The sequence below is a fragment of the Pelecanus crispus genome, chromosome 12 (genome assembly GCF_030463565.1).
Source record: "Pelecanus crispus isolate bPelCri1 chromosome 12, bPelCri1.pri, whole genome shotgun sequence".
Taxonomy (NCBI): domain Eukaryota; kingdom Metazoa; phylum Chordata; class Aves; order Pelecaniformes; family Pelecanidae; genus Pelecanus; species Pelecanus crispus.
Window position 1 is genome coordinate 8,051,856 of NC_134654.1, and position 13,808 is coordinate 8,065,663.

The window sequence follows — 13,808 nt, forward strand, 5'->3', positions numbered from 1 at the left end:
TAATGCCCAGGAGGAGCAGAATGGAAAGGCCTGTGTGCGTGTTGCTCCAGAGCTAAGTTAGACCCGTCCCCCCACACCTCCCCTTGCAGACAGACACGGCTGCCCTGCGACTCTTTGTCTGCCTCTTCCCTGCCCCGACCATGGGCTGCGTGTACTCAGCCCCACGAGAAGAGGTGGCCGTGGCGAGGTGAGTTAATCCGCCCGATGGGCAGGCGGGATCGCTCTGATTCAGAGGGTTGCTGTTGCCACCCCAAAGCTGGGTGGAGCGGGGTGCCTCTCCCTGCTGGGGCAGTAGGAGAAGGAAGGGCAGAGGCTCTGCTTGGAGGTAGGCTGCTCCAGAGGAGACGCTGCTGCCAGTGCTCAATTTCTCTGCAGCATCCAGGCTATGTTTTCACTTTGGGATGTACGTGTGCTTTCGGGAGGAAAGCCACAGGCATGGGAGCTTTCTGAAAGAGGTGTTCGGCTGAGATGGAGACATTGGTATCGTTGCTGAGCTGTTGGGAACTTCCTCCCCCCCTCCTTTTTTTTTCTCCTGAAACCAAAGTGACAGAGAGCCCTGGGATTCGCTTGCGCTGTGGGCTTTCACCAAGGGTGGGCAATCTGTACAAGCTAAGGACTTGCTCCGACAATGGAGTTAATCCCCTTTCCTCCACTTGTCACTTCTAACTCTCTTAGAGTCGCTGCCCTGAGCTATCTAAGCTGTAAGAGCAGTTGTTGCTGAAAACACGCTTTCTCTTCTAGGTTTTCCTGGCTGAGCAGTAAAAATGACTGTCATTTGTGTCTTTAGCGTCTGTGTGTTTTTGCAGCTCAGATTTTCAAGCCACCCTGATGAAGCAATTTCAGGGAGTTGTGTAGCCTTTTTTTCAAAAGCCAGACTCATTATTTCTTCTGTGTCTGAGCCACAGACTGCTCTCCACCACAGCACTTCAGTGCAGGGTTGCCTCCTTTGAAAACAGACGAGCTCCATGTGCTGCACCCTTTTCTCTTCCAAAGGGAGTTTGCTGAAAGGATCTGAAACTTTTTTTTTCCCTCCTTTAAAAGCATTTTGTTTAGCAGTTGACCCAACAGCTATTTTAATTAGATCTCATTTGCAGAGGGTAGTAAACCAAAGAGGTTCACCAGGGAGCCAAAAAGCAATGTGAGAGCTCAATCTTGTGAGCCAGCTGAGGGGCAGCTCTCCTGAGCCCCCATCCCAGCAGTAGCATGGGCAGGGCTGGGGCTGCTCTCCAAGATGCTTGTGATATCCCTGTTCCCAATGAAGTGCAAATGACAACAAGGGGAGACTGTTAACTGCTGAGAGCAAAGTGGGGGATGCAAAGCAGCTCTCTCCTGGGAGCACAGTCTCCTTGGGTAGCCTTTTTGGGTAGGGTTTGCTCATCTTCAGTGCATACTGTATGGGGCTGTGTCAGTGCTCAGAGCTGTTGGGCCAGGTTATGGAGCTCCTTGATACCTTTGGGTAGAAAGGGGTGCGTGAAGGCATGGTTTACTGAACGTCCCCCACCCTGCCGCTCTGTGTGTGTGTGCACTCTGCAAATGTCTCTGCACATCCGCAGAGATCCCTCCCTCTGGGCTGCAGAGTTTAGGAAACTGTTAGCGAGCTCTGCACATTCTCACATGGGCTGGAGCCAAAACCATTTGTTTTTTGCCTGGAGGCGTCTCTCTTCCCACAGGAGACCCAGCCTTGCATTCTTCCATTGTGAAAAAGAAATGGGAACGGGTCCCACGTTCCTTCTCCCCACTACCAAAGCTCCCATGGGGACCCATGGGGAAGACAGTAAGAGCTCCTGGTACTCGTCCTCCTGCCTTGAAAAGACCCCGGTGTCTAATCTGACTGTACCTAGAGCCACCACTGCTCCCAGGCTCCCCAGGGCTGGGTTGCTTTCACCCTGTGACTGAAAGTCCATGGGTGCGCTTAGGATAGCAAAGCTCTTCTCTGCCTCGATGTTTCTGATGCTGCTGCAGTTTGTCCCTCTTTTGAGATAGAGAAAGCCGCCTCCCTGTGATAATAGAAACTCCCTCTGTGCCGGAGGTCGGCACTGGGGACGGAAACCCCAGCGTGGGAACGAGCCCTGCGGGACCTCGGCAGGCAGCGGTCGCCTTGCTGGAGGCTCTGTGGGTCTGATCAGCTGTGTCTGTCTGCTCTGCAGGGCTCTCCAGCTCTGCGACTCCTGTCTGGCATGCTGTTTTGAGGTCAGAACAGCTGGTTTTTAGCCCTGTCTGACTTCAAGCTTAGGGAATCCCCCTGGGGGGCATGGCTCAGGACCGATCCCCTGCCTGTCCACTGTGGTCTGTTCCCTTTTCTCCCACCATGGCTTGGCCTCTGGAATTTTTCTGGACACTTACTCGCACATCGTAGCTCTACAAGATCCTTGTAGCCTGCTTAGCTGTGAAACCTCTCAGGGCAGTTGATAGAGTAAAGGTTTCCTGATGTTCAGGGCTGAGTTCCTGGGCTTTGCCTGTGGGAGGATTTGCCAGTGGAGGTAAGGCAGGGCGTTAGCTATTCCCCTGTGCTCTGAGAGTCCCTGGTCCGTGGCTGTGTGCAGAGGAGAAGTCCTGCAGCCGAGTGATGGGTATCCCTGTGATAGGGTAAGTAAGAGTGGTCGATGGGGAATCTCGCCACTTCGGGTAGCCTTCTGAGATCTGGTATGGTTTGCGGGCCACTTTTTCCCCACTTAGTTATTCCTGACCTCAAAGAATGAACGTGCCCATCTGAAAGGAGGTTCCTCCTGTCTTTCAGAGCAGCTCCAGTGAGAGACAGCAGCTTCATTGAGAAGATGAAGAAGACGGTAAGCTTCTTGCTTTGGCTGTGTGGGGTGCCAGGAAGGTGGGGGAGCTCGTGTCCTTCCCAGTTTCCTCTGGAGACTGTCTAGCTGTGTCAGCAGGGAGGACTGGTTTGGATACAGACACATATCTGCTGCAAAGAGCATCCAGAGGAAGGCTGTGTGGGCAGGCAGGAACAGCTCTTTCAGTCTATGCCTGAGAGTTGTTCTTAGAGAAAAAATTGAAGGGAAAATTTGGTCCAAAAAAAAGTGTAATATGAGATCAAAGTCAGGAGGGAAATGGCAGAGACTTTAAAGTCATTGGCTGGCAGTTGTTTATCTGTGTGGCTGTTTCCCAAACTGGTTCACTCTAGAGTGGGAGTTGTGCACAGAACTGGCAGCTTTTGGCTCCGCTGGACTGGACACAAGAGACTGGGATGTATTTTACTTCAAAGTAGCTGGCCTGTGGCAGAGCAGGAGCTCTGGTGCTTAGGCACTTTCCCAAAGCCTAGGCAAGTCTGCTTTCTCATCCAGGGAGTTCCCTGTTTCCAGGAGTCATGCTGCAGCTTTGAGACTGAGAATAAATCTTGAGGGTTTACTCTTTGCTTTGGGTTTTAGGCTGCTCTGAGTCACCCCTCTGAGACTGACAAGAGTCGTGTTCTTATTAACAGCTTAGCCTTGAGTTTTCTGCTGCAAACCCAGCATGGAGTCCCATACAAGTGCAGATTTGTAGTTGCCTTTAGGTTGCAGTCCAGGGCTCCTGATCCCAGGTGTTTCCTTCGTCTCTGACAAGATGTGCTTCATCCATGCATTTGCCAAATGGGTAATCACCATTTAACAGAGATTTCTTTTTCTCTCCAGGGGCGAAACATAGTGGTTTTCTATGGTTCACAAACAGGTACAGCAGAGGAGTTTGCCAATCGTCTCTCCAAAGACGCTCATCGCTATGGCCTCCGGGGCATGGCAGCGGATCCAGAGGAGTATGACTTGGTAATTTAGCCTTGAACAGTCTCAGGATAGGTAATATCCTTTTAGTGTCCCATAAAAAAAAACCAAAGCAGAAAGAGCCTAGCCAAGGGACAGTTGCCCTCTTAGTAGTGTCATTTAGGGTAGAAAAGATCAGCCCGAGAGATGCAGAGATGGGTGTGGTCCTTGCCATTCTACAGATTTGGAGTGAACACTGCAACATGACTGAAAGAGGAAGGTAGCTTGGAGTGTTTGGGAGTTGTGAGTCATCATTGGGCAGCATGAAACTTGCTCCATATTCCTTCTGTAGTTAGCATTGGTCCCGTACTGCTGCAGTTTTGGACAGAGGCATTGATGTTGTGGTGTTCTCCAAAGTGAGCAGCAATCCTGGTCCCTTAAAACCTTGTATGGAAAATCCCATTGCTTTTCTGGTGGGGTAGCAGTATTGACTTGCAGTCCAGTTAAGGTGGTTAGCTTTACTTACTCTGCCATTTTGGGTGGATTTGGCCTTTCCCAACCCCTTCTGTCATCAGCTGTTTGACATTACGTGGTGCTGTCCTGCACACCAGAGGTAGCTGTATTGTATAGAATCATAGAATTGTTTAGGTTGGAAAAGACCTTTAAGATCATCCAGTCCAACCATTAACCTAACATTACCAAGTCCACCACTAAATCAATTAAGGGTAGAGTAGCAATTTCACGTTTCCTGGCTTGGTGGCTGGATTATTTAGAATTAAAGTAAAAACTAGGAATCATTAAGATTGGAAAGGACCTCTAAGATCATCAGTCCAACCATCAACCCAACACCACCATGCCCACTAAACCATGTCCCAGAGTGCCACGTCTACATGTTTTTTTGAACACTTCCAGGGATGGTGATTCCACCACCTCTCTGGGCAGCCTGTTCCAATGCTTGACTACCCTTTCCATGAAGAAATTTTTTCTAATATCTAATCTAAACCTCCCCTGGCGCAGCTTGAGCCCATAAAGGAATGTAGGAATAGGCTTGCTCAATAACCGTGTTGTGGGATCCTTGAGGGTTTATTCTTTCTTTTGGTTGTAGTCAGACCTGAGTCGCCTCTCTGAGATCGACAAGTCCTTAGCTGTGTTCTGCATGGCCACTTACGGCGAGGGTGATCCCACAGACAATGCCCAAGACTTCTATGACTGGCTGCAGGAGGCTGACACTGACTTGTCAGGTCTCCGATTTGCAGTAAGTGGCTCAATTCCAGTTTATGTTGCATTTGGGCAGGAAGGTCAAAAGCCCTCCACTGTGCCTGCGCATGGCTTGGGTAAAGGCACAACATGATGTCTATGCCTTGTATGCCTGTGTCAGATACGGTCCCTGTTGTCTTCCTCTCCAGGCTTCACGGACACTTGCAAACATATATCTGGGCGCTTTAAATGCAGATGTCAGAGTACTCTCTCCACTCCCTAAATCACAAGGGTTCACTGGTAATGTCTTGCCACAAACAGCCCAGCAGGCATTGAATACAAGGTCTGTAAATGAGTTCCAGGCGGCTGCTGCTGCTCAGAAGCTAATTGAGCAGCCCTGGGCCAGATCTTCTCCCACAAATTAAATCACTTGGAGGAGTGTGTAGCTCTTTCCTGTGCTGAGCTGAATAATTGGCTGAGATACAGCCACCTCACCTAAATCCCGGCCAAATTCCTTAGGCAGCATAATAATTGCAAATGAGGAGAAAATCCACTGCTGAAGATGTTAAGCTGCTCTGTGTAAAGCAGTGAGCAAACATTTGCTGAGCGGTTTGTGGGAGGCAAGGGACAGCAACTGGTCTCCAGGCAGTCCGGGCTCTTACTGGTCCCTCAAGGAGATGGCGCAGGCAACTCTTGTATGTGCGTCCTCTTGGCATGCCTGAGGCCTGGCCCAGGGGAGGTAGTGGTGCCTACTGACCAGACAATCTCCAGTGGTAGATTCTTACTCAAGGTCCACAAATAGCTGATGGGGAGTTGGGAGAGGTCTTCCTGTCTTTCTTCAACATCCTTTGCTGGGTGATACTGGCCAGAGGATGCCAACTGGATGGAAAAAGTCCAGCCCTTCTCCACACTCATCAGCGTTCCCTTCCAGGTCTTTGGGCTGGGGAACAAGACTTATGAGCACTTCAATGCCATGGGAAAGTATGTGGACAAGAGACTGGAGGAGCTTGGAGCCCAACGCATCTTTGAACTTGGGCTGGGAGATGACGATGGCAAGTGAGTAGCGTGGCTTGAAGGGCTGGTCAGAGCTGGCTAAAGCATCGTGGAAGGGACCTTGGCAGGGATTTGGTTCTACTACTAAGACAGAAGTGAACTCCATAGGGCTAGTTGTGAGAGCTGACATGTCTCTGAGCGTGTGTCTGTCTGTCTGCTCTTTCTCTCACAATCAGATCCCTGTACACTTCAAGTATCCTAGGGGATCCTGTGTCTGGCAAATCCCATGTCAGCTTTAGATGACCGTAGTTATATACTCAAGGAGGCTTTGCAGCCTTCTCTGCCTTTGCCCTGCTGCAGCTCTATTGCTAACCCAGCCTGTATGGATAAACTCACCCATCCCTGTGGGGGAGGCAAACTGTCTCCTTGTGAACTGTTTGTTTTATGGTGGAAGGCAGCAATTTTCCAGCTTGGACAATGATGTTTGGTTTTTTTTTTTTACCTCGCTATGCTTACCTGAGCACCCTGTGGGTAGCAGCTTAACCTGGGAAATTACATCAACCTGTGGCTTTACCTCTAAGGGCTGCAAGATCTGATGAGAGGGATGTGCTGTGTGTGGGAGGCTCTTAGCCCAGAAAAATAAGTATTGCCATGGTGGAACCTGCCTTTTAGGAAGGTGACCTAATGCCAGGAGTGAGCAAGGGGGAGCTGAGTTGGTTAAAGACCGAGTCTGAATAGCAAAGCCTTCCTTGGCAGACCTGGTGAAGGGAGGGGTGGCTGGTATAGCAACAGTTCCCTCCCACCCGCTTAGTGATCTGAAGATGCTCTTCTGGTGATCTGTGGGCATGTAGACATATCAAAACTGCCTGGAACCAGCGGCAAATGCCTTTTCCCATGGTGAAGGAGGAAGTCCACAGGGATCTCTGATGGCTCCTGGGAATATCCCTTTGCTCCCCCTTGGGCAGGGTTATTGAATCTCTCTTTTTGCCCTGGCTAGCTTGGAAGAAGACTTCATCACCTGGAGAGAGCAGTTCTGGCCAGCGGTGTGTGAGCACTTTGGGGTGGAGGCTACAGGAGAAGAGTCCAGGTGGGTATGGGAGCAGGTTCTTCTGGGTGCCAGAGAGATTGGACACCTCTGACTGCTGGCTGTGCCATCAGCCCGGAGCTGCTGTCCCCTTTCCTGTGTGCTGCCTCCCCTTCCAGACTTGGGAGGTCACGTGAAGTAGATCAGTGAGTGGGGCTGTTTGGACTGAGCCTGTCCTGGTGCGAATTTGAACCCGGCTCTGGATTTCTGTTCTGAATAGGGATGTGATGGGTTTGTTTCCTTTGTGGATGGCTTTGCTGGGTTGTGATGCTCCCAGTGAAGCTGATGTTTCCTCTTGGTCTGGGCTTTCTGCATGGTCTGCCTGATCCCTAATGTCTCAAGAGGGGCGAAGGGATGAAAGTTGCATTTGTTTTTGAACTGCAGCAAATCCAGCAAAGGAGATGATGATTCCAACTGTACCTTGTGATTTCCTGTTTGACTTTTTTCTCTTTTCTCTCCCACTTCCTCCTCCAGCATCCGCCAGTATGAGCTGGTGGTGCACACAGATGTGAACATGAATAAAGTCTACACCGGTGAGATGGGTCGTCTCAAGAGCTATGAGAACCAGAAGCCGTAAGTGCCAAACCACGCTGGGCAGGGTGTACATGGGCCAGGCTTTGGCCAATGGAGTCCTTGATGTTCCTAACAACACGCGCTATGTGGGCAGTGTCATTTCTGCAATGCAGCCCTGTGGCAGATGTCTGCCCAATAGAAATGGGCTCAGATCTTTGCTGGGACTCCCAGGAATTCCCCAGTTAATGAACCATTAGTGTGTGAGAAGGTGGCTGTGTTCACATGTGCTGTTTGGCTGGTACATTTGCAGCATCTGTCTTGAGGTCACTCAGAGCCTTTCCTCACCCAGGGTAGCTAATGTGTGGTGGTTGCTTGCAGTTTTACTTTGGGGAGATTAGCTGTATAAATTACTTCCAAACTGACATATCTCTTTGAGATGTGACATCTCCTCCAATCTACTTTTGCATCACTTGTTCTTAATGGGACAGAAGCTGTTGACTGCTGGGCTGTGCTTAGAAGGAAAATGATCAGTTTTCTCTGCCAGTGTGGGTAGCAGCAGGATTGTAATTTGGTTTGTGCTGTGGTGTGCTTTGAAACATGAGCCAGGACAGCCCCACGCTCATACCATGCTCTGGAGGCAGAGGGAACGTGCCTGGATACAAGCAGCACTGTGAGCTTGCAGGAGAATAACCCAGAGGATCCTTGTCTTTCCTTCCAGACCATTTGACGCCAAGAACCCCTTCCTGGCCCAGGTTACAGAGAACCGCAAGCTGAATGAGGGTGGAGAGCGACACCTTATGCACCTGGAGCTGGATATCTCCAATTCCAAAATCAGGTAGTTTCCCATGGGAGACTGCTCCTCTATTTTGGCAGGAGCAGTCTGCATCAGGAGCAAAGAACAAGGATGTGGCACTGGCCTCATCCAGCACTCCAGAAGGAGACCTTGTTCTCATAATTACTTAACACTGCCCCTCTGGGGGCAGAGGTGGGGGCATACCACATGTCAGGTACCCCATGTCAGGACTTTGTCCCAGCTCTTGTGCCGTGCCTGGCTATGCCCTGTGCCCCTCCAGAGCTGGCTGCACATACCTGTCCTACCTGAGCAGTCCCAGCTGCAAGAATTCTCTAGGAGTCATTCAAAAAATGAGGGGGTAGATGAGCTATAAGAGAGGGGAGAGCTGGGGATGGCTCATGCTTGGGTTTGCCTGGCTTAGGTGTTACAAGCATATTGGGAATAAAGCCCTGTTCTTAACCCTTTTGCTGGCTTAAATTCCTCTGTGTGTGCTTGTGAGAAAGCCATGAATCCAGGTGGCTTGACATAACAAAACACTGCAGAGATTTTGAGCAGCTTTGCTTCTTGCCAGTCAGGGAGTTGATCTGTTGTGCTGGAAGTCTGGCCTCGTTGAAGTTTCTGGCAAAACTGCTGTTATCTTGGAGGTCCCTTGTAAAAAAACATGGTTCTTAAAACCGTTGTTCCACAATGGTCCTTTCTGCTATTACTGCCAGCTCTTTGGGATCCCTGATTGTGCAGGCACTGTGTAGCAGCTCAGATCTCAGTGTTGTCCTACTGCCCCTTGCACCAGCCTGCTTGTCTCAGGCTTGGGGTGGATGAGAAGTGGTGCTGGTGTTTCATCTGCTCTCCTGTTGCTCTCGTGCCAGGTATGAGTCTGGGGACCATGTGGCAGTGTACCCAGCCAATGACTCTTCTCTGGTGAATCAGATTGGTGAGATCCTGGGCACGGATCTGGACACGATCATGTCCCTAAACAATTTGGACGGTGAGTATGGATCACCCCTGAGCATCAGCAGTTCTCATTCAGCTATGGCCTCTGTCCACCACAGCAGGAGCCAGATCACCTTCAGGTCCCATAGGGCACCTCCAGGCAAACAGAGATGTCCTGTGGCAGCTCCAAATGCCGTGCCGTTTTAGCAGTGGCACAGAGCCCGCTTGCTGAGAGCCAGCTGAAGTGGGTCAGTTGTGAAACGTACTTAAGTGTGCCTATTCAACAACAAATTATGTAACAGCACACTCCTAATTACAGACCATCAGCCTGCCAGTGCATCCCTCTGCCGCAGCAGCCCCAGAGCTCAACAGGGGCCTTAGTGTCTGAGATGCTGTTTTTCAGTCCTTGGAGGAGGCAGAGGCTTGGGGATTGAATTGCCAGGAAGGAGCACTTGTGCTGATACAAAGAGCTCTTCCTGGGCAGTGTTCCCAGCAGAGCTGACCTCTGGCAGGAGGGAGATAGCAGCTCCTGAAGCAGTGCAGCCTGACCTGAGGCATCAGATGTGCTGGCCCAGAAGCCTAAGACAGCTCCTTGATTCAAGAGAGCAAGTGGCTTTAATGCACTGCTGGAGCCTGCAGCCCCCCATGCAGTGTCCCATGCTGTCTGGCCTCACACTGTCATTCCTGTCCCTTATGGACCTCTTAATTTGCTGAACTGAATGGCTCCAGCCTTGACTGCTGGTGCTTACCTTTCCCAAGGGGGCTCTGAGCACACCTGTCTGTGGCTGAAGGACACTTTTGAGGCCAGATCTGAAGGAGGTGTAAGTGTGTGAGGCCAAATGAGCCGTGGAGAACAGCCCTCCTGCCTGGTCTGGGAGTTTGCTGGGTGCCTCTGTGCATGGATAACTTGGGGCAGAGTGCCCTATTGGGGAGCATGGGTTTGGTTTTTTTTGGTGGGTGGTTTTGGGTTTTTTTTTTTTTTTCTGATAAGCTGTCAGGCAGCATCTGTGAAATGGGTTACTGGGAGATGTGGCTGCCTGGAGAGGGAGCTGCCCCGTGCTGGAGCTGCTTCGGTGTGGGATCGGGGCTTTGGCCCAACAGGCTGATTCAGCCCTAGGGCTGCTCTGTCCTCCCTGAAGCCCGTTCCCCTGCTCTGCCTCTAGCTGTCATGCACTGCATGTAGCTGCTGGCATGAAATCTCCAACATAACAGCATGTGGTTGCTGATTTTTTTTAAATTTTTTTTTTCCCCTCTCCCTCTTCTCCAGAGGAATCCAATAAGAAACATCCCTTCCCCTGCCCCACATCCTACCGTACAGCCCTGACGTACTACCTGGACATCACCAACCCACCCCGCACCAATGTCCTCTACGAGCTGGCCCAGTATGCCACGGACGCTAGCGAGCAGGAGCGCCTCCGCAAAATGGCATCGTCTGCTGCCGAGGGGAAGGTGGGAGCTGTGCAAAAGCTGCTGGGTTGAACTGGGTGCTGGGGGATCCCCAAAAGGGATCCAGGACTGTTGGGCACACCACGTGCAGAGAGCTGAGGGAGTGTTTGCCAGCCACGTAGGGAAGTCGTCACACGTGTGCCCTCCTTGCCCGCAGGCTCTCTACCTCAGCTGGGTGGTGGAGGCCCGGAGGAACATCTTGGCCATCCTGCAGGACATGCCCTCGCTGCGCCCACCCATCGACCACTTGTGTGAGCTCCTGCCCCGCCTGCAGGCCCGCTACTACTCCATTGCCTCCTCCTCCAAGGTGAGCATGCTTCCAGCAGGGACTGAGGCTGTTGAGAGATGGCTTCAGCTGCAGCTCCACAGTGCCACCGTCCCCCTCTCAGCTGGGGAACTGGCCCTGGTGACACTTCCCGTGAGGAGGCCAGCTTTAGTTATCTCTGTGCGTGAGAAGAGGGGGTTATCCCAACTTCCACAGGGTCTGCAGAGGGTCCTGCACTGCAGCCAGCTGCACCCTGATACCACCACCCTCCCTGCAGCCCTCCTCCTCTTCGCCTGTAGGCCTTGATTTCAGGGCTTGGAAGCAAGGTGCCATTTTATGGGTTGGTCAAAATTCACTCTTTACTTTGTGCCTGAAGCCCTGAGGTTGTTGGCAATACTGAGGGAAGCTCAGTGGTCCTGTGATGAGTCGGGTGCAAGACAGAAACTCCATGTGGGGCATGCTGGGAGGTCTGATCTGCCAGGGGAGAAATAGCTGTCCCAACGTTAACATTAGGTTAAACTTCTCCCCATCCCTGAGCACAAGGGACTGAGCTGTGGGGTTGCTGGGGCTCCTGCTCTGCCTGGCACTGACATCCCTTCCTGCAGGTTCACCCCAATGCCATCCACATCTGTGCTGTGACGGTGGAGTACGAGACCAAGACAGGACGTCTGAACAAAGGGGTGGCCACCAACTGGCTCAAGAGCAAGGTGCCCAATGAGAATGGGAGCAACTCCCTGGTGCCCATGTATGTCAGGAAGTCGCAGTTTCGCCTGCCCTTCAAACCCAGCACACCCGTCATCATGATTGGACCGGGAACTGGCATAGCCCCCTTCATAGGCTTCATTCAGGAACGGGCTTGGCTGAAGCAGCAAGGTGAGTGCCCAGAAACTTCCCTGGGGACTGGAGTTGCTGCAGGACGGTGCTCTGTGGGGCCAGTTGGTGCCTCCAGGGTGCAGCTTGTGCTGCTCACATCGCTGATGGCGGTGGAGCAGGGTGAACAGCAGCTAAGTGTTTTTGCCCGGCACAAGGGTGCTTTGTCCTCCTCTTGGCCACAGAGGATGTTTAGGGGGGCAGATAGACCTGAGCCAGTTCTCTGACCTCTGCCACCGTGTCTCCGAATAACCACAGTCAAGTCACTCGGACATTTCTAAAGCATATGGGTACTTCTGCGAATCAGTCTCGAGCTTCCCCTTATAAACAGAAGCAGTCGTGTGGCTCTGCCTCCCCTGGGTTGGCAGGATGAGGGGAGATAGGGAGGACAGGGTTGGGGGCTGCAGGGGGCCAGCTGATGGGTGCTGCGTGCCTCTGCAGGCAAGGAGGTGGGCGAGACGGTGCTTTACTATGGCTGCCGCCATGAGCGTGAGGACTACCTGTACCGTGAGGAGCTGGCCCGCTTCCACCAGGAGGGAATCCTCACCCAGCTCAACGTCGCCTTCTCCAGGGACCAGGCTGAGAAGGTACCGCTCCAGTCCCCCAGCCACCTGCTTATGCTGCCCACCGTCGCTCCCAGTCCTGGCAGCGGGGGAAGAAAAGGCTCTGAGGGCTGGAGACTCCCAGCCTGGAGCCTCGCTGCTAGGGAAGGCCCATGGCAGTCGTGGGAGCACCCAGCACCTCCACTGCCTTGTGGAGCCACAAGCACGGGCTTGGCTTCCCCTCCCTCGCCATGGCCTGTGGCGTGGGGACCCTGCTCCTGTCACTTCACTCCCACCTTGTTTCCTCCCAGGTTTATGTTCAGCACTTACTGAAGAAGAACAAGGAAAGCATCTGGAAGCTGGTTAATGAGGGGAATGCTCATATCTACGTGTGCGGGTAGGTCTGGTGGCAGGGAGGGAGCTTTGGGAAAACGTTCCTATTCTCAGGAAAATGAGCGTATCTCAGTTTACCCACTTGTGCGTGACAAGCCCTGGGAGGGTTTTGCTGTCCTTGTTCCAGGGGAGGGCATGTGGCCAGGCAGATGGGCTGGGGTGAGCGAACCGTCTGTGTTCGGGTGTTGAGAGGTGACCAGGGCTCTGTGGCTCTGATGTGTTACTGCCTCGCTCACGGTCCCCTTGTTTCCAGTGATGCTCGCAACATGGCCCGGGATGTGCAGAACACCTTCTACGAGATCGTGGCCGAGTTTGGGAACATGAGCCAGCCCCAGGCCATGGACTATGTAAAGAAACTGATGACGAAGGGCCGGTACTCTTTGGATGTCTGGAGCTAAGAGCGGAGCTGGCGGGGCCAGGGAGAGAACGGGTCCCCAGGCGTGGGCCCGTGGGAGGTGGAAAGTGCCTGCTTGCCCACTGCTGCTGTGGGTGACAGTGTCGTCCCTAGCCCACAGCTACCCCAGTGTCACTCCCAACCCCTCCTGGGCCACAGCAGCCCCCCGGGGCAGGCTGTGCACCCTGGGGGTGGAAGGGGTTGAGAGGGGGAGGGGGGTAGCTCAGGCTGTTGTCCAGGAGCCGCGGTGCCCCTGGCACCCCAGGAAGCACCTCATGGCACCCGCGTTTGCCTTGAGAGCAGGGACACAGCTGATGCGGGGCAAGAGGGATGGACAGTGCCAGGGGAGCTCTGGGGTCCTTCTCTGAACACGAGGTGTTGCCTTATCCCCTGGGGCTGGAGACCACCCTGGCCTGCTGGCACAGGCAGCCTGGAGATGGCAGAGGGGTGGAGGAGCTAGCAGCCCCCTGCGCTGCGGGTTTGGTGTGAGGGCACAGCCTGGGGCAGTGATCTGTCATCGCCTCCCTCCCACCCTGCTTGGCCATCTCTAGGATGTGGGGCTGGCAACTGGGTCTGGGCACAGAGCTGCCCCATACCACCAAGACCCTACAGGCACCCACTCCTTTCCCCTGCTGCCCGCCTTTGCTCCAGCACGCAGCAGGGAGGGGATGGCTCCTCTCCCCTCTGGAAGAGACCTGGTCTTGG

General features: G+C 53.0%; 1 protein-coding gene across 2 annotated transcripts in view; it reads left to right on the plus strand.

Moving 5' to 3' along the window:
- POR (cytochrome p450 oxidoreductase) overlaps positions 1-13,229 on the plus strand; it is a 36,625-nt gene extending 23,396 nt beyond the window's left edge. For both annotated transcript variants that reach the window (XM_075719471.1, XM_075719470.1), the window contains exons 3-16: positions 2,738-2,786; positions 3,621-3,749; positions 4,789-4,938; positions 5,812-5,936; positions 6,871-6,960; positions 7,432-7,530; positions 8,189-8,305; positions 9,130-9,248; positions 10,461-10,642; positions 10,797-10,946; positions 11,510-11,777; positions 12,216-12,361; positions 12,628-12,713; positions 12,963-13,229. In XM_075719471.1, coding sequence (XP_075575586.1) covers positions 2,738-2,786; positions 3,621-3,749; positions 4,789-4,938; positions 5,812-5,936; positions 6,871-6,960; positions 7,432-7,530; positions 8,189-8,305; positions 9,130-9,248; positions 10,461-10,642; positions 10,797-10,946; positions 11,510-11,777; positions 12,216-12,361; positions 12,628-12,713; positions 12,963-13,107 — 1,855 coding nt within the window. In that variant the 3' untranslated portion in view covers positions 13,108-13,229. The remainder of the gene's footprint in view (positions 1-2,737; positions 2,787-3,620; positions 3,750-4,788; positions 4,939-5,811; positions 5,937-6,870; positions 6,961-7,431; positions 7,531-8,188; positions 8,306-9,129; positions 9,249-10,460; positions 10,643-10,796; positions 10,947-11,509; positions 11,778-12,215; positions 12,362-12,627; positions 12,714-12,962) is intronic.
- Positions 13,230-13,808: the final 579 nt, after the last annotated feature.